Source organism: Arvicanthis niloticus, chromosome 4 (assembly GCF_011762505.2).
Source record: "Arvicanthis niloticus isolate mArvNil1 chromosome 4, mArvNil1.pat.X, whole genome shotgun sequence".
In the NCBI taxonomy this organism is placed as follows: domain Eukaryota; kingdom Metazoa; phylum Chordata; class Mammalia; order Rodentia; family Muridae; genus Arvicanthis; species Arvicanthis niloticus.
Genome location: NC_047661.1, coordinates 83,032,269 through 83,057,389, shown reverse-complemented (window position 1 = coordinate 83,057,389; position 25,121 = coordinate 83,032,269). Strand labels below are relative to the sequence as shown.

Sequence of the window (25,121 nt, the reverse complement as noted above, 5' to 3'; positions counted from 1 at the left end):
TAATGTGCTGGGGTAATGCTCTAGAGACCTTACATTCTGATATTCTCAAGAGTAGCTTGATAGCTTGATTTATTCTGAAGAAAGTTACAGATTGTTCTGTTGTTAATTGCCTTAAAAAAGATTAGCTGGCCAGTACTTGTGATTGCCATAGGAAGAGAATTTTTGCTGTAGTTTTGTAAACTGTTGTTCCATTGCTGGGTTTGTGGAGAAGTACTAACATAAGCTTCAGCACCTTTGACATCTAGTCATCTTGTGGTCTTCCTGCTCTCTCTCTCAGCCTTGCTGTGCTCCATTTCTAAGGAAACATACTCCTTAGTCTTCATGATGGAGCAGCACCATGTTTTAACTTAGGAAAATAAATAGAACTCTTTCATCTAAACCTGAACTGCACATTTCTCTTTATTTTACAGTCATCTCAACCAGAAAACTCAGTTTGAAAATCCAGTGGAGGAAGCCAAAAGGAAAAAGCAGATAGGACAGGCTGAAATTCATTCTGCAAAAACAGGTAGAACTTCTTATTTGTTCATTTTAGTAAAATATGAAATATTTATGTTGAGTTAATAAAAATGAATTTGAACCTTTTATTGCTAAATCTTTGAAGTTCAACAAAGAATGTGTTACCTCTGTAAAAGATATAAATAATCTTTTTTACAAAATAATCTAAGCATTGTAAGACTACTAAAATGCTTATCATGACTAAATAAGAAATATAAAATTGTATGAATTTGAGGCTTGACTTTGAAGACTAAGTTGTTTCTTTGTGTTTGAAGCAGGCTCAGTATTAGCTCTATAATCCATTATAGCTTCTGAGCTAACTACTTAAGTCAAATATGTAGATTTAATCTTCAAGATTCTCCACCAACCAATAGTAATCAGTGCTAAATAAATCTACCAGACTATAGCCCTATTTTATTGGTGTTATGCTCCCTTGTCACCTTCCTTTCTTTTATGTCCTATTATAGCCAAGCATCTCTGCTTATGTTGTAGAATACAGTATAACCCACTTCTTTTGCCTATGAGAAATATAGTTCTTTCTTCTAGTTTCTCTTCAAAGTATAGGTACCTTCCTTAAACTTTTCATGTAGTTTAGCAGACATGTTCAGTTTAAAAGATATTTGTGAGCATTTCTCATACATCTCATGCTTTACTAGTCACTATATATTTAAAAATTTTTGAGATTAAGTCAGTTTTTATCCCCAGGAATTCATAGTCTGGTAGATAATGGTCATAATATGTAGTGAGAAGTGTCATTTAGAATAGTTGTTAAATGTGCTGGCTAAAGAACAGGTGTGAATCTCACTATGGAACTTTGGTTAAGTTCCCTAAAATCTTTATGTCTCTATATATTATATTAGTCTCATCTATAATTAAGAGTAATACCCTCCTCTGGAGATACCTTCCTCAGGACATTGAAGGTATCTCAGGAAGAGGGTACTTTTATGTTAATGTGTGTATAAGTAGATACAAATTGCTTATAGTAGGAATTGTTATGTGGTGATCAATAAGTGATAACTTTCATCATGATAAATGAGTATGGAGTGACCTTTTATCTGATGAGAGTATATTCTAAGACTACCAGGAGATGTCTAAAACTGTATAAAGAGCATTAAAGCTTACATAAACTGTGTTTCTTGTTTTCATATTCATATATATATATATATATATATATATACATACACATATATGTATATATGTACACACACACCTCTGGTAAATTTAACCTTTTAAAAAGATAGTTTTGCATTTTATGCACATATATGTCTATGTAGCACATATGTGCAGTGCCCACAGAGGTCAGAAGAGGGTGTTCAGTCCTCTAGACCTGGAGTTACAGACATTGTGAGCCACCATGTGGGTGCTGGCAATTAAACCCAGGTCCTCTGCAAGAGTACCTACCTAATGCTCTTAACCACTGAGCCATCTCTCTCTGGCCCCTAACCTTTTCACCTAATGGAAACTTTTTACAATTTCTGTTTGATATTTCAGAATCATACTACTCTTGTGCCTTGTTGTTATCTTTAAGTAAAACAAGGATTACTTAGATATAGGTACTGTAATGCCACAAGAGTTGATCTGAAAACCAAATGGCTACTAAGCAGCTGCCAAATGGTAGTATATACAGCAGAGACACCTGGATGAAAGGACAATTTGTATACCAGACGAAATGAGCCAAGATAGCACAAGATTTCACCACACCTCTCAGAGCAGGATATAGTGTAAACTTTATAGTTTATTTTCATTTAATATCTTCGGAATTCATCCAGCCAAATAACTGAAACTACAGAAAGCAAAGCTGAATGGAGGGAGGTAACTGTAGTCTAGTCTGATGAGGGAAAGCACAAAGACGACAGCAAAACAGAGAGAAAGTAGGTGACAGGAACTCTTACAAAGATACTATATTGACTTCCCTCGCTGCCCCACAAAGATTTAGTTTAACTTAAATTCTAACTGCTCTGTACCTTCAGAGTTTCTGAGATTTCCTTTCCTTTATGTTTTTTATCATTATTATTTTTACTTAAGTTATACAAATATATTGAAGATTGACTGTATACATTTTATTCAATGTAATTTTTATTTTTAAATCTGATTCTTATTTTGACCCAGATGTGGAAAGAGCACACTTTACTCGGGACCCCTCCCAACTTAAAGGTGTCCTTGTTCGAGCATCACTGAAAAAAAGCACAATGGGCTTTGGTTTTACCATTATTGGTGGAGATAGGCCTGATGAATTTCTACAAGTAAAAAATGTGCTCAAAGATGGCCCTGCCGCTCAGGACGGGAAAATTGCACCAGGTAAAACGGATGTCAGAATTACTAGAAGAGTGGTGATACACTAAGAAAATTAGATCAAAGAGGGGTGTGGGTGTGTGTGTGTTTGTGGGTGTGTTTGTGTGTGTGTGTGTGTGTGTGTGTGTGTGTGTGTGTGTAAGAGAGAGAGAGACAGAGAAGAGAGAGAGAGAGACAGAGAAGAGAGAGAGAGAGACAGTATATATTATTGAAGCTTCAGATTTCGGTATTAAATAGTTTATCCCCAAATTAAATACATTTCTAGTTTGAAGTCTGGCTGTTTTTATAATAAGAAACTGTTAGAGAAAACATATTTTTATTAACATTTGTTTTTGTATAATTTTTAGATAATACTTTGGTTATAAGAAACAATATTTGAGCTGGGCCTTTAGTCCCAGCACTTGGGAGGCAGAGGCAGGCGGATTTCTGTGTTTGAGGCCAGCCTGGTCTACAGAGTGAGTTCCAGGACAGCCAGGGCTACACAGAGAAGCCCTGTCTCAAAAAAACAAAAAAACAAAAACAAAAAAAAAAAAAAGAAAAAAAAAAGAAAGAAAGAAAGAAAGAAAGGATATTTGATAATCATCTTAGAAGATTATTTGATATAGAGTACTTTTTGAAGAATTTTTGTATGTATATGGATTTTTGCCTGCATATATGTGTGTGTTCTATGTATGTGCTTGAGATCCAAAGAAGCCAGATGAGGGGCAATAGATCCCCTGAGAGTGGAGCTAGGGATGGCTGTGAGCTGCCATGTGGATGCTGGGAATTCAACCCGGGTCCTCTGGAAGAGCAGCCAGTACTCTTAAGGGCTGAACCATCTCTCCAGCCCCAACTATGTAACATTTTTTTAACACCATGTCCCCTGATTTTTTGAAGTCTCAGTGTAAGAACAAATTAAATTACCTTTATTTGTCAGTAACCTTTTAAATAATTATATAAAATAAAAGCAAATAGATGAGAGAATGAAATTTTATTTTGTTGTTGGATAACTAATTTCAAAAGTCAAGGTGCTGCTTTAAAAAATTTGCCAACTGTTGAGATTCTGTGGAATGACTCTATAAAATGAGCATAATATTATGAGAGGAAGACAAAATTAAATCTTATAAAAATTAATTAATTTCACCTTCCAGTATCTTAAAAATACAATCATTGCTTGTCTTGATTTTGTTTTTGCTGCTGCTTTTGTGATTTGAAATCAAACTATAATAATAATAATAATAATAATAATAATAATAATAATAATAACAATAATAATAATCTACAGAAAAGATCCTAAAGTAAAATAGGTGATAAGCTAGTATCATTCTAATCTTCCTCTTTTTTAAAAAATTAGAATGAGTAAGAGTCATTTGAGAATAACATGTTTATACTAGTAGCCAGTAGAGTTATTTTCTCATGTGTGCTAAATACCCACACTTTCCTGAGTTTTGAATAGCCACTTTGTAATGACTCAGAAAGTACACTAACAATTACAATAAAACTTGGAGGAGTTTTAAATGATAGACTTGAATTTTGAAATTATAACACTTTGATGTTAAGGTAATTAGTAGTTTGACATTTAGGAGATTACTCAGTGTATAAAAGCACTTGCTGGCCTTTCAGCAAGCCCAAGTTGCTCACCTCCCAGTAGCTGACAACTGTCTGTAACTCCAGCTTCAGGGAACCCAACATCCTCTCCTGTCTTCGGTCTCTACTGCAAACATGTGACGTATACATTGACACAGACACACACTCAGAACAAGTAAATGAGAATATTAAAACATCTGTTTTAAAATGTATTTATTTTATGTATATGAGTATACTGTCTTATTTTTTATTAATCATTTTATTTGTTTACATTTCAAATGATGTCCCCTTTCCCAGTTACCCCTCCATAACCTCCTCCATCCAATTCCCCCTCTTCCCCTTCCCCCATGCCTCCACGAGGGTGCTCCTCTACCCATTCACCTACTCCTGCCTCACCTCTCTAGCATTCCCCTTTGCTGGGGCATCAAGTCTGCACAGGACCAAGGGCCTCCCCTCCCACTGATGCCAGATAAGGCCATCCTCTGCTTCATATGCAACTGGAGCCAAGGGTCCCTCTATGTGTACTCTTTTGTTGATAGTTTAGTCTCTGGGAGCTCTCGATGGTCTGGTTAGTTGATATTGTTCTTCCTATGGGGTTTCAATACCCTTCAGCTCCTTCAGCCCTTCCCCTAGCTCTTCGATTGGGGTCCCATCCTGCGTCTGTATTGGTCAGGTATTGGTAGAGCCTCTCAAAAGAAGACAGCAATTCCAGGCTTCTATCTACAAGTACATCTTGGCATCAACAATAGTGTCAGGATTTGGTGTCTGCAGATGGTATGACCACCCTGAATGCACTGAATCTCATCTTTTTTTTTTTTTTTAAGTTAATTTTTGAGTGCTCTGTTGCATGTACACCTGCACGCCAAAAGAGGGCATCAGTTCACTTTATAGTTGGTCATGAGTCACTATGTGGGTACTGGGAATTGAACTGAAGACTTCTGGAGTTCAGCCAGTGCTCTTAACTTCTAAGCCATCTCTCCAGCCCCTAAAAATAAATCTTAAAAGATGCAGATATTTGTATATATTTTTTAGAGCACAGTCATAGCAAATATATGTATTGCAAATCTCTTTTCAACACTTAAGAACAATTAGAGAGTTTTAGAGTTCAAATGTAGTTTCAGAGTTTGTTTTTTCCCTTTCCCCCAACAAAAAGATTAACTTGTTTGATGGTTTTAATATTTTAACATGATTATATTTTATCAGGTGATGTTATTGTAGACATCAATGGCAACTGTGTCCTTGGTCACACCCATGCAGATGTTGTCCAGATGTTTCAACTGGTACCTGTCAACCAGTATGTCAACCTTACTTTATGCCGCGGTTATCCACTTCCTGATGACAGTGAGGATCCTGTTGTGGACATTGTTGCTGCTACCCCTGTCATCAATGGACAGTCTTTAACAAAGGGAGAGAATACTCAGGATTTTAAACTGGGAGCAATGGTTTTGGATCAGAATGGAAAATCAGGACAAATCTTGGCCAGTGATCGTCTTAATGGACCATCAGATTCAAGCGAGCAGAGAGCATCCATGGCATCATCAGGCAGCTCCCAGCCTGAACTAGTGACTGTCCCCCTGATTAAGGGCCCCAAAGGCTTTGGGTTTGCAATTGCTGACAGCCCAACTGGACAGAAGGTGAAAATGATATTGGATAGCCAGTGGTGTCAAGGCCTTCAAAAAGGGGATATCATCAAAGAAATTTACCATCAGAATGTACAGAATTTAACACATCTCCAAGTCGTAGAAGTCCTAAAGCAGTTCCCAGTAGGTGCAGATGTTCCATTGCTTATCCTAAGAGGAGGTGAGTAACACCCCAGAGTGATCCTCATTCCAAGCATTACCCTCCCTTACAGGCCAGGCAGATTTCCCTGTGCATTATCCTTGCAGCTCCGTCTGCATGTTTCAGCAGCAGTATATTTTTTAGCTCTGTGTTGATTATTGGTGGTTTCATTCATGTCCATTATGAATATCATTTCTTCCCCATGATAGTCTTTTTAAAATTTGATATATAATTTTAATGACTAGAGAAAGTCATAGTACTATGCTATATCAAATAAAATATATCCTCTTAATTTCATTCTCTCTATTGATAACAATAATAGAAATTGACTTTTTAGCCTGTGGTGTTTCATTGGGAACTCTGTACTACACTAGGGAATTGAAATGCTAACATTTTTGTGTATGAGTAAAACACCAGGGAAGTGTTAACCTGACCCATATCTTAAGTTCTATGATCTGCCTGTGTTAATTAAACCTCACAGTGCTTATGTGAAAAAAATGTGAAATTTCTCATTTTTTAAGGTTATCAACTGACATGAACTTTTCCTAGACATTATGAATCTAATTTTAAGGACTAACTACAAAGTTGTATTTCAACAGGCTTTCTTAAGTCCATGCCATCGAATGACTAGTGTTTAGGCTTTCTTCCTTATCACCCTGATTCTAAGTTTTTATATTTGAGATACAACATTACTTTACATCTTAGGAGAGATTTTCATTATTCTCATTTCTTTGACCCCTTTTGGTGTTTTTTCCAAGTGATACAGTACTGTGTTCTCAGAGCCAGGTTAGAGAGCATCTTTGTGATAGGGCTAACAAGGTGGCTCAGTGGGGCTCAGATGCAGGCAAGCCAGGCAACCCACGCATGCCTGTAAGCCTAGCTCAGAAGGGGTGGAGAAGGAAGGGTTGTGGGGGCTTACTGACTTCCAACCTACCTGAGAAAATGTGAGCATCTGGTTTAGGTAGAGACCCTGCTTCTGCCTCAAGGGAACAGGGGGAGTGTGGTAGAGGAAGACAGTCAGTAACTTTCTAGCCTCCATGTGTACACATTACTAACGGTCCTGTCTTCCATGTCATAAAGTGGATAATTGAAAACCTTTGTAAACATCCTTCTAGTTTGTTTCAGATGAATCAGAAGAAGTAGTAAAAGCAGATGGCAAGCTACAGTACACACACAGACACACACACACACATACACTCACACACATACATGCACACACATACACACACATTCAAAATAAACACATAAACAGATCTTTAGAGGAAATATCTTTGTGAGTGCTTGAGAGTTTTCTAACAAGTATAATACAGGGGCCATCGTTTGATATTAGATGTGTTGATGTCAGTTTTCTGCCTCCTGCTTACTACTTGTGTGATTTAAAGAACCTCAACTATTAAATGGTTCTAGCATTTATGCCTAAGGAATATTGTGAAGTTGAAGATAATAGATGTTTAATGCCTGACACATAGTTGATACTAGATAGAATTTAAGTTTCATCATAGACATTATTAATGTTTGGTCTAGGAACATTTTCTGTTTTTAAATTTTGGTTTTGTTTTAATCTTAGGTCCTTGTTCACCAACCAAAACTGCCAAAATGGTGAGTAGTATGGTGGTCCTCCAGTGCTTTTCTCACACCCTGAACAAGCTGCCTTCTTCCCTTCTGCAGAGCAGCTCCTTGCTATGAAAATGGCTGTGAGAAATCAGAGAGAGGCATATTGCCCTAGACTTAGATCAGAAACCCCAGATGTTGGTAAGAAACTCCCTTTGAAGGCTGTGCTGGACTAGTTAATGCTTGCTACTGGAAGAGTACTAGAGGCCCAGATTACCAGTGGCCCTACTCTCAAGGTCATAAACTGGGCAGTTGAAGAACCTGTGGAAACATTTTTTTTAGTTTGTTACAGAGAAGCCAGGGAAGAAGTAGCTGACTATTAGGACAGATAGCAAGCCATTAGTACATCTTCTTGCGGGTACCCAAGGAGACCACACACTAGTTGACCATAATTTCATGGAAATTATAAATCCCCAGACTTAAATGATCCTGAATTTAAGACTAAGCAAAACCTTGCAAAATAATTGTTGCCTTCTGAGCTAAATCTTTTTATATCAAGTGATAAGACTATTGGATCTGAAACTGTGTCTTCTTTGTTATTCCTTTGAATAACTGAAAATCCTACTTAAAGATCCATATGGAGAAAATAGACATTAAAATGGTTATGTCGAGTAGCACTATTATTGTGGAAGAAACTCTACTAGGCATAACATACATTTGTGGGTACTTACATGGATATAATGACAGTTATACTTAAAACCTCAGCTTAGTTGATGATTGTCTTATTTGGAATAGAAAGCTGATTTCTATGAAAAGTCTTAGGTTTTTAAAGGAAGGACCACATAGTACTAAATAGGTTAATTCCTTTCCAAGTCTGCAAATGTTTCTGTTGAATGGATCAGGGCATGCATTGGGGCGGGGGGTTCATTTAGTGCCTGCTTTGTTATGGGCTCTCTGTACCATTACGTTTAGCATGAGCAGAGGTTCTTTCTGTCCCGTCAGTCAAGATTGCACTGTACTTTCTGCATGCCTCTCCTTCCTCTAGCAACCATTTTAGTTCTGTGTTTCATAGTAAATTCCCTTGCATGGTGACACTGAAGACAATGATGGAAGGCTCTGGTGACCTTTATGGATGCTGACAGAATCCTAGAGTCTGTGGGGGAAGGGGAGGTGACTGTCACCTTGCTACCATCTCACTGTGTCTAGGTCAGTGAGGGGTTCTCTGTGACACGGCACTTGGGAATGATTCACCTTTCAGTACTCCCTTATAAGCTGCTGTCTGTTAGTCAGCGTTAGTAATTATATATGCCTGCGGCTCTTCCTCTCAACAAAAATCCAGGAGAGCAGAGCTGATCTCAAACTTTCATTTTAGGCTAGTTTCGAAGTTTGTATTTAAATTTATTATTAAAGAACTCACTTTGGAGCCAGTGACATAGCTCAGTGATTAAAGTTCTTGCTCTGGCAGCCTGACAACCTAAGTTAGATGGAAGAACCTACAGGGAGGAGAGCTGACCTGCTGACAGGAGTCCTCTGACCTCACTCTGTGCACTCATTCACACACCATAAATCATGAGAGCAATGATAGTGAGGATGAATGAAATAAAGAAATAACTGCCTGACTGCTTTGGGAAAGTTATATTTGTATTTTGGGTTTTTTTTTTCTGACTGACTGGCCAAAATGAGTGTTTTCCTAGATGGATTTGCATTGGCCAGTAGAAGTTTTGCCATACATCAGGAGGCATAACACTCCCAACCCAGTTTCTTTAAAAGAATATTATCTTAAACATCCATTGTCACTGGGAATTAAAGCTACTGAGTGGGAGGTGAAGCTTTCCTCTTGCTTTCTTTAGAAGCTACCGTGTACTTAATTATCTTTATCTCCAAGTCTTTTTGTGTCTTGGTGGTGAAAGGAAAGGATAAGACTGCTTAAACATAAAACCAGAACCCTTCAGTTGAATCATTATAATAATAATATAATAATAATAATAATAATAATAATAATAATAATAAAAGTTAAATATGTTTTAACCGGGCCTATAGCAAATTCATGACTCTGAGTTTATTGTTTGGGTGTTTTCTATATTTTATTTAGAAATAGCTGAGAGGAGTTAACAGACAACAGTCCAGATTACTTTACACGGATAGTTGGTTTTCAAAACGTCAAAAGTCCACAGAATTGACGTTACAAACATTTCTGTATTAATGTTCATTTTGATTAGAGACCTGTCTGCTCCTGGCAGCTTCCTGTCTTGGATTCTAAGAAGAAATTGAGCATCTTTGGAGTTATTCCAATTGTGGTGAGACAGCCACTAGGCAAGAATTGCCTCTTTTCATCTACAGACAAATCACTGCCCAGAAAAGGACACACTTGCAGAATAGTCGACTGATTATATCTGCCAAGACAGAGTAATCAGCCCTTAATAATTCTGCATCACTAGGTCTGTCAGATGATTCTGGGCCAGAAGGCTGAAGATTGGATGCTCCAATGTTTTATAGTATAGGGAGTGTCCAGGTGTTCAGCGGTCTCTATAAATTGGCTAAGTTTTAGAAGCTATGCTTTGTGCTTCCCATAATTTCAGTTAACTCAGTCATTCTGGATTTCTGAGGGGCTGAAGACTTATAGTCTCATAGCCAATCCTTGCTATTTACTTTGAGAGAAAAGATTTGAGAGGATGGTTTTCAGCTGACATTCATTCTAAAGCCAAGAGAAAAAGCCAGGTTCAGAACTAAGTCTTTTAGTTAGGAGAGATGATAGGCATTCTGGTTAGTCAACAAAATGATGGACTGGGTATTAGGTCTATCTTGTACCTTACTGACCCAAATTGGTATAGTTATGCTTTAATTGTATTTTAAGAGAAAAGTTATATTTTAACAGGAAGGGTGATATGTAGGAGGAGCTAAGGTGGGAGGAGTAAGGAGAGGAAGAGGAGGAGTAAGGAGAGGAGAAAGAGGAGAGGAGGAGCTAGGTGACAAGAGAGAGGGGGTTAGAACATGGAGGCAGATATTTGTGTGTCTCCGCCAGTCAAAGTTAGTTGGTATATCTAGGTTGGGTATTGGGTTACACTTCTGATTGTATGGGCATCTTATTATTGAGCATTACCAAACTTACAAAGCCTTTGATTAACATTAAAAAAAATAGAATAAAAGCAAAAAGGAGAAGGGGGATGGGATAGAGATTTTCTAGGGAGGGGAAACGGGGAAAGGGGATGGCATCTGAAATGTAAATAAAATATCCAATAAGGAAAAAAATATGTTTTAACCACATAGACATGGCTGTGTAAGTGAGTCTGTGAACATACAACCAGTCTTCTGTAACTTTGCCACCTATGCAATCTGCTTAATTAACACCCACAACTTACACCATGGTTCTATAAAGTAACCAACCATCTTATTTTTAAAGTACTAAGGAAAGCCCTTTTATTTCGATTTTAGAAAACAGAGACGAAGGAAAATTCAGGAAGTTTGGAGACTATAAACGAGCCTATTCCCCAGCCTATGCCTTTTCCACCCAGCATACTCAGATCAGGATCCCCGAAATTGGATCCTTCTGAAGTCTACCTGAGATCTAAGACTTTGTATGAAGATAAACGTAAGTAACTGTGAAATATTTCAGGGGAGTATGTAACAAGATCAATTTGCATTAAAATTGGAACCCTCCCATCCTTTACAAACATATTGAGATATTATTACTTCACTCTCATTTTGTGACCCTGAGCCTTTACTGAATATGTTCAATATTCATTCCTTTTTATCAAAACCATGAATTAAGTACAAGCTATCTACCAGATACCATGTTAGGTAAATTGCAGTATAGAGAAACATAATTAACTGCACCTAGAAAATTTTTTTATTCACTTTACATCCCTCTCACAATCCTTTTTCTCATCCCCCCTCCCTTCTCTTCTGAGCAGGTAGGGGTCCCCCTAGGTATCCCTCCACTCTGGCACATCAAGTCTCTCCCAGTGAGGCTAGACAAGGCAGCCCAGCTAGAACATATCTCACAGACAGGCAACAGCTTTTGGGATAACCCCCAGTCCAGTTGTTCATGACCCACGTGAAAACCAAGCTGCACATCTGCTACATAATGCATGTAGAACCTTTATTAACTCCAAATGGAGCAGACAAATACGTGATCGAATAAACATATATAGCACAAGCAGAGTGGTGCAGCAGAAGTGTGCTAGGCTCATAACCCAGGTGATGAGGATCAGAACAGGTACATATAGCCTAGCAGGAACAGTGGCAGAAAGAGACACTGGATACTTTGGGATGCAGAGTAGGAAACAGCCATTTTATCCGAATGGAAGGTACATAGCATCGGGCAATGCTTTATACAGGAAACACACGTAAGCCTTCAAGGATGAGATGTTATGAAGAAGACGAAGGGAGGAGCTACTGTACACTGGCTTCCTTGGCCTGTGATCTGCAGTGTGGCTGCAGTTGGCAGGAAAACCAGAGGAAGAGCGCAACAGATCATGGATGGCAGAAAAGGAACCTGGAACTGGGTGAATAAAAGAGAACCTCAGAATACACTTGGCTGTAGGGAAGATTGTGCTAGTTTTGTGTTATAAAGATTTTTCTGGCTGGAAGATAGAGGATGATCAGTGTGGTATGTGAGAGGAGACCACAGCAGGCTTCTTAAAGGAGTCACCTGGGAAGAGAAGAAAAAGTACACAATTATGAAGTGTCCCTTTACACTAATTTAGTTACTGATGATAAATCTTCTCCAAAGTAAAATTTCAAGTTTATTTAGGCTTGATTTTTAAAAATGTACTTGTTTTTAAGAAATAGAGAAGGGAGTGGGAATTGTGATTGGGATGTAAAGTGGATAAAAGAAATAAATTACTAGGGAAATAGAGCTTTATCTGCATTGTAACAGGAATACACAAGTGGAAATAGTGTATGTAACTGGCTTGATGTGTATATAAGTAGTTGTATACTTTATCTTGGTACCTGCCTGCCATATCCAGAAAGAAGGGGACCAAACCAGCTATAAGCCTGGCAAAGCAAAAATTTAAACTGTGTGTAGGACCCCTTTCTTCAGGCTGTCCATTCATTGTCTGATACATTCTTAATACTGGTATAAACTCTGCAGTGGCTTTAGGCCCACTATAAAACAAATGAGTTTGACTCATGGATTCTCTTCCTTTTCTTTCTTAAAATTAGTTTATTACATACATGTCACAGGCACATGTGGGTGTCAAGGTCAGAGAACAAGTCTATGAAGTTGGTTCTCTGTTTGACATCTTCCACTTCTTCTCCATGAATCACAGCAAGGGACATACTAAGTCACCTTAGTATGTGAGCCTGACTCATCTAATTCCAGTGCTTTATCTGCTGGGCTTTTGTGTGGTGTAGTTGCTGCTGGCAGGTAGACCTACGACCTTGCTCCTCACTCGTCTTGGGCAATGTTTCACCACTTTAGCAACCATCTCTACAACCACCCTAAAGTTCTGTGATTCTGGTAGGAAGTACCATCTAAAGATAGTGCTTCCAAAGAATTGCCAGGGAATTACCCTATAGCATATTTTACTGGCTTTTTATGTAGTTTCTTGGCAGTTTCTCTATTTTTTTCTTCTTAGTAAATTCATTTTTCTTAGAAATAAAGCTAATATTTTCCTAGAGACACAGCCTTAGACATAAAATTGACTTCTCTGAATAAATATTCTCAATGCATCCAGCTTCTTAGGGACAAGATTGTGGGGGTAGGCCTGGCATCTGGGAGTCAAGCTGGGTTTAAATCTTAGTTCTACCAGTTATTAGAAGACAACAGGTGAGTTATTCAGGCTCTTAGTTTACCAATCTAGAAAATGGGATCATTAAGAGATACACACATATTTCTCTTTAAAAAAAAAAAACTAACATTTTATACATTTAGGTTAAGTAAATGGCTCATATTAAATAGTTTTTCCTAGACAAACCTATTTGCTTACAAGTAAAACTAAGGCATTTTATGGGTTCTCTTTTCCTAGGATTTAAAGTACCCCACTCAAATGTGTGTTAACTTAAATCATTTGCACTTTCAGTTGGCTAATTCTGAAGTTACTGTTGCAATATTGATTGGACAATATAAAGTTAGTGGCAGTGTAACACTGAGAGGCTGGAGTGGGGATAGTAATCTAATCTGCCTTCACAGAGTTTTGTTTAGCTTTTGAAACAGGAATTTCCATAAGCTTTCAACATATATTTTCACATATCAGATGTTCTGAGATTATAGTTTTTGAATGCACTATAATATTTTTCTATCAAATATTGGGCTTTATTTTAATGTTTTTAAAATAAATTATATTCACACATTCTTATTTTCCTTAGCACCAAACACCAAAGATCTGGATGTCTTTCTTCGGAAACAAGAATCAGGGTTTGGCTTCAGGGTGCTGGGAGGAGATGGACCTGACCAGTCTGTAAGTGCACATGGTAGGACAAAGATGGTCCTGGGGCTTTGTGTTGGTTTGGTTTGGTTTGATTTGATTTGGGGTTGGGTTTTTTGAGACAATGCCACATTATGTGGCCTCTGGCCTGGAACTACCTGTGCAGACCAGACTGGCCTCAGAGTCACAGAGAGCATCCAGATACTGCCTCCCTTTCTGGAATTAAATGCGTGACCATCACACCCAACCCACTGCTCTAGTTAATATTCTTGAATGGAGATTTAGTGGAATATAGGTTGTGTTTGTTACTTTTTATTATTGTGATAAGGTACTGTGATCTAGGCAACTAAGAAGGAAGAGTTGATTTGGCATGTGGTTCCCAAGGGAGAGTCTATAATGGCAGGAAGGCATGGCGCAGGTGGCCAGAGCAGGAAGCTGAGAGATCACATTTCCATCTACATGCAGGAAGCAGAGAGCAATCAGGAAGTGGGGCATGACTATAAATTCTCAGAATCCACTCCCAGTGATGCACTTCCTCTTACAAAGCTCCACAGGTTTCATAACTTGCCTGAAGAGTGTCATCACTAGGGACAAGTGTTCAGAGAGCAAGGCCCAGGGTGGGATGGGGGAGGAGATGGCTCACCAGACCACTACAGTGGTAGTTTTTGTTTTGTTTCCCTCCTCACTTAAGTTTACTGGGTTTTCTTTTTCTAATAAATAATTTTACTGATATAGATACTATATTTCTAAGTCTGTCACTGTCTCTTAAATTAACATAGTGTGGCATAAGCTTAAAAACAATACATTAACAGATCTCTGAGTTCTAGCCCAGCCTGGTCTATAGAGCGAGTTCCAGGACATCCAAGCTATGCAAAGAAACTCAGCCTCAGAAAAACAAACAAACTAAAAAACCAACCAATCAAACAAACAAACAAATCATATATTTAAAACTGAGTATTTAGCTCTAAACATCTATTAATTTTCTTCTGTTCTTTGTAAGTAAACAAAGCTTATTTGGAACTTGAATTGTAACTCAGTGATAAATTTATATGTGTCTAGCAAGCATGGGGCTCTGATTTTGATTCCTAGTATCATAGAAAAAGCTTATTTGAACTAATTCTGTCTGCCTTTATTAGACAGAGTCTAAGGCATTTTCCTTATCTCAGAACCCTGTAATCTGGTGTCTGCTTTAGACACAATAGCTAGTCTTCGGACTGCTCCATAGAAAGCTGGCACAGGGCTTAACATTTTGTCTGTTGTTTTCTTGTTAGCTCTAGCATTAGCAAAATATAAAATAATTAAAATCCTAGAAGATGCAAGGGTTATATTTAAAGTCCAGAATTTTATGTGGATTAATTTAGAAAACAGTGAGTTTTGGTTTTATATTTTGCCTTAGTGTTAAATGTCAGAGAAGTAATACAATCTAGAGTTTAAGAACATTTGTATTTGTTATATATAATATAGAAGTCCTGCTTTGTTGCTCTAAGAAATTTAGTCCTTTAAATGTGAAAGGCTTGTATTTCTAAGTGCTGTATCATATTTATAGCATATAAATGTTATAATTAATAAAATAGCTTACAATGACATTGATCATTGGAGACATAGACCTTAAGGCCCATTGCTGTCACAAAGCAAATGTCAGATACTTTGGTTTTGATAGCATGTGAATTTTTTATTGCTTTTTATTTTATCAATAGTCACTTAGACAATTTAAGAATTTATCTTCAATAACTTGTGAACAACCTTTCTCTTCTAAACATCAAGGTTAGTAGTTCTAAAAGTACCATAAAATTACAGGGTTCTAGAATCTGACATTAGGCTAGAACAAAGAAGTAATCTCAGGCAGGAACCTAAGTCTTAGGAAGGAAGTAGGCTTCAGACATGAACATGACCTTGGGCTAGGACAGGGAAGTAGGCTCAGATACTCTGGTCATCCTGATAAGCCCTTAGAAACATTGATCACGGGAGTGTTCACAGAATTTTGTTTAATGCCTTGCTTGTTCTTTGACTATTTGTGTTTATTGTCTTGCTAGTTCCTTAACTATTTGCATCTATTGTATTGCTAGTCCCTCAACCTAGAACTGACCTTAATACTTGCATGTAATTAAAATGGTTTAAAAGCAAAACAGAGGAGGGGGGATGGGATAGGGGATTCTAGGGAGGGGAAATGGGGAAAGGGGGTGGTGGCATCTGTATTGTAAATAAATAAAATATCCAATAAAAAATTTTTAAAAAATTACAGGGTTCTAATTGCTGAAGAACAGAATGAACTGGCTCCAGCAGGCCCAGGGCTCTGATCCATTCAATGACCCATAACCTCCATGTGCCCTCTGACATTTTAGGAACAAGAAATATTTCTTGTTTATATGGCCCAAACTTGTATTATTGACCATGGTATATATGGGAGGATCATAAGAATCCTGGTAGAATGAGCAAGAACATTCCCCTATCCCCCCTACTCTGCTTTTAGGCATGTCTGTCTGTTTTGTTACACTGTAGTGGTGGAGAAGTTAGGGGTGCTTTTTAAGTTCTTAAGCAACTTTGTGTTTTCCTTGGACTCAACCCCAGTGATCTAGAATTACATAACAAGGTGTGAGTGTTTGAAGTACCACTTTGGAGCATATGTATTTTCTGAAATACCACCTTTCTGAAGTATGCTTCTTCATAGATTAGGTCTTTAACTCTTCAGTTGATCAACTATATAGACCAATCTATACTGTGCTGTCTTACAGATATATATTGGGGCCATCATTCCTCTGGGAGCAGCTGAAAAGGACGGTAGGCTCCGTGCTGCTGATGAATTGATGTGTATTGATGGTATTCCTGTTAAAGGAAAATCACACAAGCAAGTCTTGGACTTAATGACCACTGCTGCTCGAAATGGCCATGTGTTACTAACTGTCAGGAGGAAGATCTTCTATGGAGGTATGTAAAGCACTTTCAGCACTAAAAGTTAGGAGTCTACTTACTCTGGTTTCATGAGGTGTTCTACAATATTCAACAGTATATATGCTAACACTTTGGGGATAATTCAAAGCAGATTGCAAAAAGCTTTGTAGTGTAAAAGATCCAGAAATACATTTCCAAAGTAGAAATAAATTTTGGTCTGCTACATTAAGTTATATTAGCATATTAATCAATTTTACCAAAGTATCAGTTTAATTTTTTACATAGTTATTTTATCATATTAAGATAGTCCCTACTTAAATATATATGATGAAATCCCAAATATTCATAAATAATAGGATGTTTCTCCTTAGAAAATTTCAGTACAGGGCCAGGAAAGATAACTTAGCCAGTAAGGTTCTTACCCTTACAGGCATGAGGGCTTGTGTTTGTTCTATCTCCATAGGCCCAGAGAAAGCCAAACATGGTGCCACGATTTATAATCCTATTGCTGGGGAGCCAGAGAGGGAAGATCCTAGGACTTGCTGGCAAGCCAGTCTAGCCTAGTGGGTGAGCTCCAGGCCAGTGGAAGACCCTGACATACAAAGTTGTCCTCCAGCCTCCATTTGTGCCCACACCAGTACATGTGCATCTGTACTAAAAAAGCAAGTGTTGGTGTAATATAATTTAATATTGTTGGAGCTTATTATGTATCAGATGCATCAGTTATTTTCTTTGGACCCCCAGACTCTATAGTGTAATTATTATCATATATAGTCACTGACAGAAAGGTTTACAGGCAGTAAGTAATAGGTCTAGGTTTAAAACTTTTAATTGCAGAGCCCACCATCTAAACCATGACAATAGAATATGAACAGATTTTGTAGTTTCTTATCAACACCTTTGTGAATACTGAATAGGATAATTTATTGAAAGCAGGGTAGCCCTGGCTAACCTGGAATTCACTATGTAGACCAGGCTAGCCTACACAGAGATCTATACCCCTCTGCCACCGTGTCCTGCTGTATAGGATTTTATAAGTGAATTCTTGCTGAGAGAGAGGGAGAGGGAGGGAGTGTGTTTAGTAGCACAAGAAGTTAAGCCTCATGAAGAGATGGATTTTGATCAACTTACTATCATCTATCACTCTAGCACCTAGGAGAAAGTACCTGACAAGTAGGTATCAGTAAATGTTAATTAGCTTCAGCACTAGTATCACTTGCCCTCTTTTGGTATTGGGAATTGAACCTCATATTGAACATGTGTTAAGTCCCTGGTCTGTCCCTGAGCTAGATTGCAGCAATGTGACAAAAGACCCACCAGTGCAGCTCCATCTGCATCTTCATGCAGTGTTGCCTCTTCACATGGTGGTGCTGGGTCAGTAAAGACCTGAAAAGTTTCGCAAGGAACCTGCCATGAAGTTTTCTAGTTAATTTAATATTATTAGAGACCTAGCTAATTCATTCCAATAGGAACAGAACCCCTACCCTTGTTTGCTTGGTAATAACTGGATGTTGGTATATTATTATATTTAGATTCTAAACCATGTTCTTTTTTTTATTGGATATTTTATTTATTTACATTTCAGATGCCATCTCCTTTCCCATCCCCCTCCTCCTTTTTGCTTTTATACCATTTTAATTACATGCTAGTATTAAGGTCAGTTCTAGGTTGAGGAACTAGCAATACAATAGATGCAAATAGTCAAGGAACAAGCAAGACAGTAAACACAAATAGTCAAAGAACAATTGAGGCAATAAACAAAATTCTGTGAACACTCCCGTGATCAATGTTTCTAAGGGCTTATCAGGATGACTAAAGTATCTGAGCCAACTTTCCCCTCCTAGCCTAACGTCCTTTTCATATCTGAAGCTTACTTCTTTGTTCTAGCCTAAGATTTAGATTCCTGCCTAAAATCACTTCTTTGTTCTAGCCTAATGTCAGATTCCTGCCTGAAGCCTACTTCCTTGTCCTTGGCCAATGTCAGATTTCTGCCAAGCAGCTTATTTCCTTGTCCTTGGCCTATGTCAGCTTCTTGTCAAACAGCCCCAAAAGCTCTCCGCCTCTCCCCTTTTTTTATTTCATAAACAAGACTAAGCCTGTCCTAGGTCATTTTGACAAGAATGCCTTCCTTACCCATTGTGGAATATGCATTATCAAAAGCAAGGTACTTCTGTCTTAGGTTGGTGTGGCTCTGTGTAGAATCTTACCCACCCTTGGCTTGCCAGCCTGTTAATTTAATAACTCTGTCTGGGGGTCTGTTTTCAGTTTCAAGCCATGTACTTTGGCTGCCAACATGTTGATGTTGTTAAAGACAAGCTTTAACATGATGGGCAGGAATAAAAGTATTCCCAGGACAAAAGGGGCTAGCATGATCAAGCTATATATGTCATTCTTGAAGCTTGACCAAAATAGAAGTACTGAGCTCAGGCCATGGGTAATTTTATCAGCAGTATCTGCTGCATCAACGTTCAGCAGAGCAGCATTCTTTAAATTCATAAGTTCACTATGCAAAATTAAAACATCCAGAGAGGTGTTAGAATTATGCCAAATACACTGTGTCTTTAAACTTTTTCCTAATGACTACTTTAGAACTAACACGAAGCCAATGGTATTTGGCATGACACTCGAGATGGCTCCTTACTCTTAAACTCTGAACTTCCTTCCAGTAATTTGAATAGGATAAAGAGCATCAATCCATTGTTCCGAATGCCTATCTAAATCCTCTAGTATACTCAACACATTAGTAACATTTTTTGCTAAATGATTAACAAAAGTAGCTGTCTTAATTTCTTGTGTCAAAATAATTATAGAAGCAGTGGTGTTAGCAATTAATATAATTAAAGCTGTTATACCAGCAATAATCAAGCCCACTACCCTCTTGCTTCTGCTTGAAGCCTGACTCACTTCTTCCAGTACTTGAAAGCTTTTTTCAGAAGACCAAGGTTCTCTGATACTCAGGACAATAAAACAAAAGCTGGTTGATAGACCTTCGTAACTGACATGCCAGGTTTCAACACACTAACACAATTAGAAAGTGTACAATCAATGCAACTTACATTAAATACTGTAGAAGAAGCAAAAGTAATTTTAACTTGACCATTAAAAGAGCCTTAACACATGTACTAACACTTATTTGAAATCCAGATCCTGCCCCAACTTTATCTCTTGCTAATATAACATCATAGAGAACTGCAGGTAACTTCCAAATATGTCTCTGAAAATGTCCAGAACCAGCCTTCCAAATGAAGACTTTTATTTCCAATATTGAATTAATTTCTAGACCAGTACATGATTGAGTCTGAATAACTGGTCACATTTAAGAAAAATACAAGAATCATTATAACTTCTCTTTTTGATTCTCTGTTCCACAAGGTCTAAAAACTTGAGGCAAGGCAGCTTGTCCCATCAGGGGTATAGGTAAACAAAGGTGGGTCAGGAACATATGTCCAATACAGCTTCCCAGTCACCATTGTCAAGGCACTCAGCAAGCTCACAAGTCAGCATCATTCTTTGTCCGGACATCAGTATGTCTCAGCTGTCACTCTGACGGCCATCATGCTCCTTCAGCATCCTACAGAAAAAAAACACAAACATACCCTCTTCCCCATATTAGATACCTACGATCCTGGGAATGATAGAGCTCCTGGGAGTCCAGCCTCCTCTGGATTTGGGGGGATTGGGTACAGAGCTAGCGTCCTAGGACTGCTCCTGGCACTGGCACAGACAGGAAGCCTAAACCATGTTCTTTTAAAATATGCCTGTGTGCTTATGTCTCTAAGGGGAGGCATGTGCACAGAGAGGACAGCCTTGGAGGGTTATTCCTAAAGCATCATCTGTTTTGTTTTTTTTTTTTTTTTTTTTTTTTTCAGAGTATTTCATTGGCTTGGAACTTTTTTACAGACTGGGCTGACAAGCCCCAGGGATCTTGTCTGTCTCTGCCTCCCCAGCATGGCCCAGGAACTTTACAGAGCTGTTTTCTCAGGAGCTAAAATATTCTTAACATCAAGCAAATATAGAGCCAAAGCAACTTTATAAATGTGTCTTTAAGAAATGTAGTACACTAGGATTCTTAGTGATGTCTGACCAAGTTGCCACAGAAACAAGCCTTTCCTCTTTTTTTTTCAAGTCAATTAAAGCTCCCACTTTGTTCTGTAATTCTTGTATATCACTGAAAAGCAGCAAAAAGGTATAGGCTAACTGCCCTTTGTAGGGGATTCCATATGACTTTATACTTAGAAGACTCTGCCATTCACAGGAACAACTTGTTACATATGGGGTATCGTGATGAACTCAGCTGATCTTCTCAACCAAGAAACTTCAGTTATAAAACACCTATATAAGAAACATCCTGTGTAGATAGCAGATGGTTTGGGGAAGCATCTGGGAGCTTTCACCTCCACAGACATCTATGATCATCAGTCCCTGTGCTAAATTACATTACAGTTAATTTCAAAGAAAAATTACTGTCTCACTTCTATCATCTACTTTTGTTAAAACTTTATAACCGTCAAAGAACTGAAGCAATTCTAATCATTCATTTATTAAAAAATAACTTTTGTTTATTTTTTAGTTTTATTTACTTATTTATTGTATGCATGTTGATGACAAATGCCTTCACCGAGTGAGCTAACTCACTGGCTCAACAACTCTTCTTAACTAACTAATCTTGTAGAGGTTTTGAAGAACTTTCTCAAAAGTGAAATGATATTAGGTCATATGTAGTTTATCTATTTTAAGTATTTAGGAATCAGATAGACCCTCTGCTGCCTACACCTGTACTTTGATTAGGCCCAAGATTCTTAGAGAGGATGGACAACGTACTATATCTCCATTCTTTATGTTATTAGAAGTGAAATTTATTTTATAGACCTGCACTAAAATACTTATCTAGCACTTAATTGTTTTCTACGCTATTTGCCGTAAATATTAAAACTGATGATGTTTATTATAGAGAAACAACCCGAGGATGAAAGCCCTCAAGCCTTCTCACAGAATGGATCTCCTCGCCTGAATCGGGCAGAACTTTCAACCAGGTCTGCTCCACAGGAGGCCTATGACGTTATCTTACAGAGGAAAGAAAATGAAGGGTTTGGTTTTGTCATCCTCACCTCCAAAAGCAAGCCGCCCCCAGGAGGTAAGGGCTACTGTAGCCTGTTCTTGCCCAGAACATCCAGCTTTCTAGGTTTATTAAATGAATTAAGACCTGTGTATAAATTGTCTTAGAGATTTATCTTTTTAAAGCAGTAATTCTTTAATTCTAAAATTAGACAATCTAAAATCCTTCAGCCTTCAGATTTCTCTGGCATCTCAAATGCTACCAAAATAAAAACAAAACAAAAACAAACAAACAAAAAAACCCCTTAGTTTTCACCAATATTGAGGAAATATGCCAGAGATCTAGTTTCATGAATTTAGAAAAAGATACAATTTAAAATATTTTAAATAATAATTTTTAAGTTGGGAGGGTACTGATTTTCTAAAGTAGAAATGGATTAAATTCTGAGAGCAGGTGAGAAGGAGTAAAATGGAAAAGAAAGCCTCGCCCCAGCTGTGCCTTGGTCAGTCCATGTTGTGAACAATACCTGTCCTCCAGCTATGAGATGTCCTTGTTGAATGGTGAGTGGCAGGCATTCCTGCCTTTCACATTGTCTCATCGAAAGGCAGGATTATTATTAGAACCTATAAAAGTTAGTATTTTGAGCCAGTGTTAACAGTTTTGCATCTGAGATGGATGAATGTATATATAAAAGAGGTAATCTAGCAAGCACAAGGCTGTTAGGATTCAGCACAGTGTTTGCCTTGTCTTTATGTTTCCAAAAAATCAGAACCCTAACTACGGTTATGAAATGCAGTTGAGTATCAGGTAAGAGAAGGTGCACTGACATTTCTGTGTTGTGCTTATCTAGTGACTATTCTTTCTAAGTCAGAACAGTAAAAATCCTTGACCGCATAAAAATATGCTCTTGCCTTTTTGACTGGATTTGATTATTTCTTGGGTAGAAGATCCTATTAAAACTAAATGGTGACTAAGACTTTAGTTTAAAAAAAAAAAAGTAAAAGAAAACATTTTTAGGAAACTGCAGAAATCTTGCTATAATCAATACATGCATGTAAAAGGAGAAGACACTGTAATGTGGGTGGGTTATTGTAGTATCAGATCACTGCTCACTCACTAGTTCCATTTTCCCAGAGCAGTTGCTATGGTAACACTTGGAACTAGAACTGTCACTGATGCTGTGAAGATAATTATGTAGCCTATGTCAGAATATGAAACAGGAGATAGTTTTGATGTAGCATCTTTGGAAGTCAGATTTTTCAAAACAAATAACTATTAAAATCATATTGGTCATTTTAATTCCATATAATAATCAAATCCCTGATATTCAGATCAATAAATATAGTAAAAGATTTACACACTATGTGATAATTGCTGAACAATTTTATATTAAAAATGCTCTATTCCTACTGCTGCAAAAGATAATGAGATCTAGTGTTCACCATAAAACAAAGCAATATAGGTGAACTCAGTAAGAAGATAAATTACTTACATCCTTAAACATTTTCATATTTATTTGTTTATATTAAATATTTTGTTTTTATTCATTTAAACACTTTGATATTTTAATGGCTTTGTATATGTAAATATTTGACTTAATTAAATGATTTCATTAATTTTTTTAGGCTTCATATTCAGACAAACTTTTATTTTAGCCTGTTCTATCTTTAATAGCAGATGGACTTAACATGGGACAGGGTACTTACCCTGCAAGAGCTATGGTTTCCCCTGTAAACTGAGGGCAGTGCTAACACCCTTGTCTCATTGAGTTTGAGGACTGCCATAAGCATGTAGATCTTGGAGCCCATGGTAGCTGCTGTGACTTACTGTGATCACTACTGCCCTTGTTATTATCAGCTTACCTAAAACGCTGCTACAGGCTCTGGCCTGTAGTTTAAGGGGAGAGGAAGTTCTTTGTGTTTTTGAGATAGCATCTTATCATGTTGTCTAGGCTATCCCTGAACTTGTAGGCCCAGAGTAGCTGGGACTTGGCAAGGACACACAAGTACCCAGCAACCTTCTCTATTAGGGAACCTAAGATATGAAAGCCCAATTTAGATGTAAGACTAAGGCACAAAACTAACTTGTGGCAGCAAAGGAGTGTTTAATGCTCATTAAGTATCAATGTAAACATACATTAGATTCACATGGTTGGTGTGTTCTTTATAAATATCCACAGTTTTTAGTCAAGGTACAAAATCAGAATTGGTAATTTCACTTAACTGCTAGATAATAATGTCACAAGTACTGGGTCTGGAGCATTGTCTCATTCAGAGAGAAGAATCCTGGGTAAATGTAGTTGATAGGCTTCCATTCCAGAAGCAGAGCAGTTAGTGCAGTTAGTGACAGAGCTGTGCCCTATAAGGGAGGATGCACTGTTGGAAAGGCAGAAAACCTGACTGTTCCATTTTATGAACCTTGTCTCAGGACCCTGTTCAACATAGATCACTTTTTTCTCCCAGGTGACACGTGTCTCAAAAAAGTTCCTAGTAGCATCTCTGGAAGCAGTTTTGAAATTGTAAGATTCCCTACTGTTGGCTTTGTCCAAGATCAGCATCCTCGCAGTGAGCCTTAGTGCTGAGTGAGCACATGCTTAGAAAAGCCCTGCTTTGGTTAAAGGACATGGCTCACTTCACTTTGCCAGTGCTGCAGGCGTGTTAGTGTTACTCTTGTCATGCGCTTTTCAGTTTTGCTTGCAAAGGGTTTATTTGAAAAGGAAGGACATTTCCAGTCACTGTCTTTTCTTTTACTGAAAATAAATGTTGAAGAATACTAACCTGATCTAAGGAACTGGATATACCAGACTGAGGTAGGTTGAGTCCAGAGATGAGTGTAGATAGATATGGGAAAGGTGGTATTAGGGCAGATGTCCATAGAATACATACTAACAAAAATAAGGCAAGACCTGACACTGTGTGAACTCTGAAGAAATACCAGGACAGACTTCCCAGTTCACTCAATATGTGACCTTTCAGGGTTCTGTTTGTGGCTCTGCTCCAAGTGTCAAGACATTAAGAATCTGACCACTTCCATCACCCAGACAAGCTCTGTGGGAAGTTACACACCACCATTCTGCAGTGCCTTGCTGTTGCTCTGTCCACAAACTCACGCCCAAAGGAATC

General features: G+C 37.9%; 1 protein-coding gene across 3 annotated transcripts in view; it reads left to right on the top strand.

The window, feature by feature from the left end:
• Positions 1 to 25,121, top strand: part of Magi3 (membrane associated guanylate kinase, WW and PDZ domain containing 3) — a 220,974-nt gene that overhangs the window by 175,458 nt on the left and 20,395 nt on the right. For all 3 annotated transcript variants that reach the window (XM_076933049.1, XM_034499901.2, XM_034499902.2), the window contains exons 8-15: positions 411 to 505; positions 2,605 to 2,793; positions 5,557 to 6,153; positions 7,700 to 7,731; positions 11,116 to 11,272; positions 13,996 to 14,087; positions 16,787 to 16,979; positions 21,895 to 22,077. In XM_076933049.1, the coding sequence (XP_076789164.1) occupies positions 411 to 505; positions 2,605 to 2,793; positions 5,557 to 6,153; positions 7,700 to 7,731; positions 11,116 to 11,272; positions 13,996 to 14,087; positions 16,787 to 16,979; positions 21,895 to 22,077 (1,538 nt within the window). The remainder of the gene's footprint in view (positions 1 to 410; positions 506 to 2,604; positions 2,794 to 5,556; positions 6,154 to 7,699; positions 7,732 to 11,115; positions 11,273 to 13,995; positions 14,088 to 16,786; positions 16,980 to 21,894; positions 22,078 to 25,121) is intronic.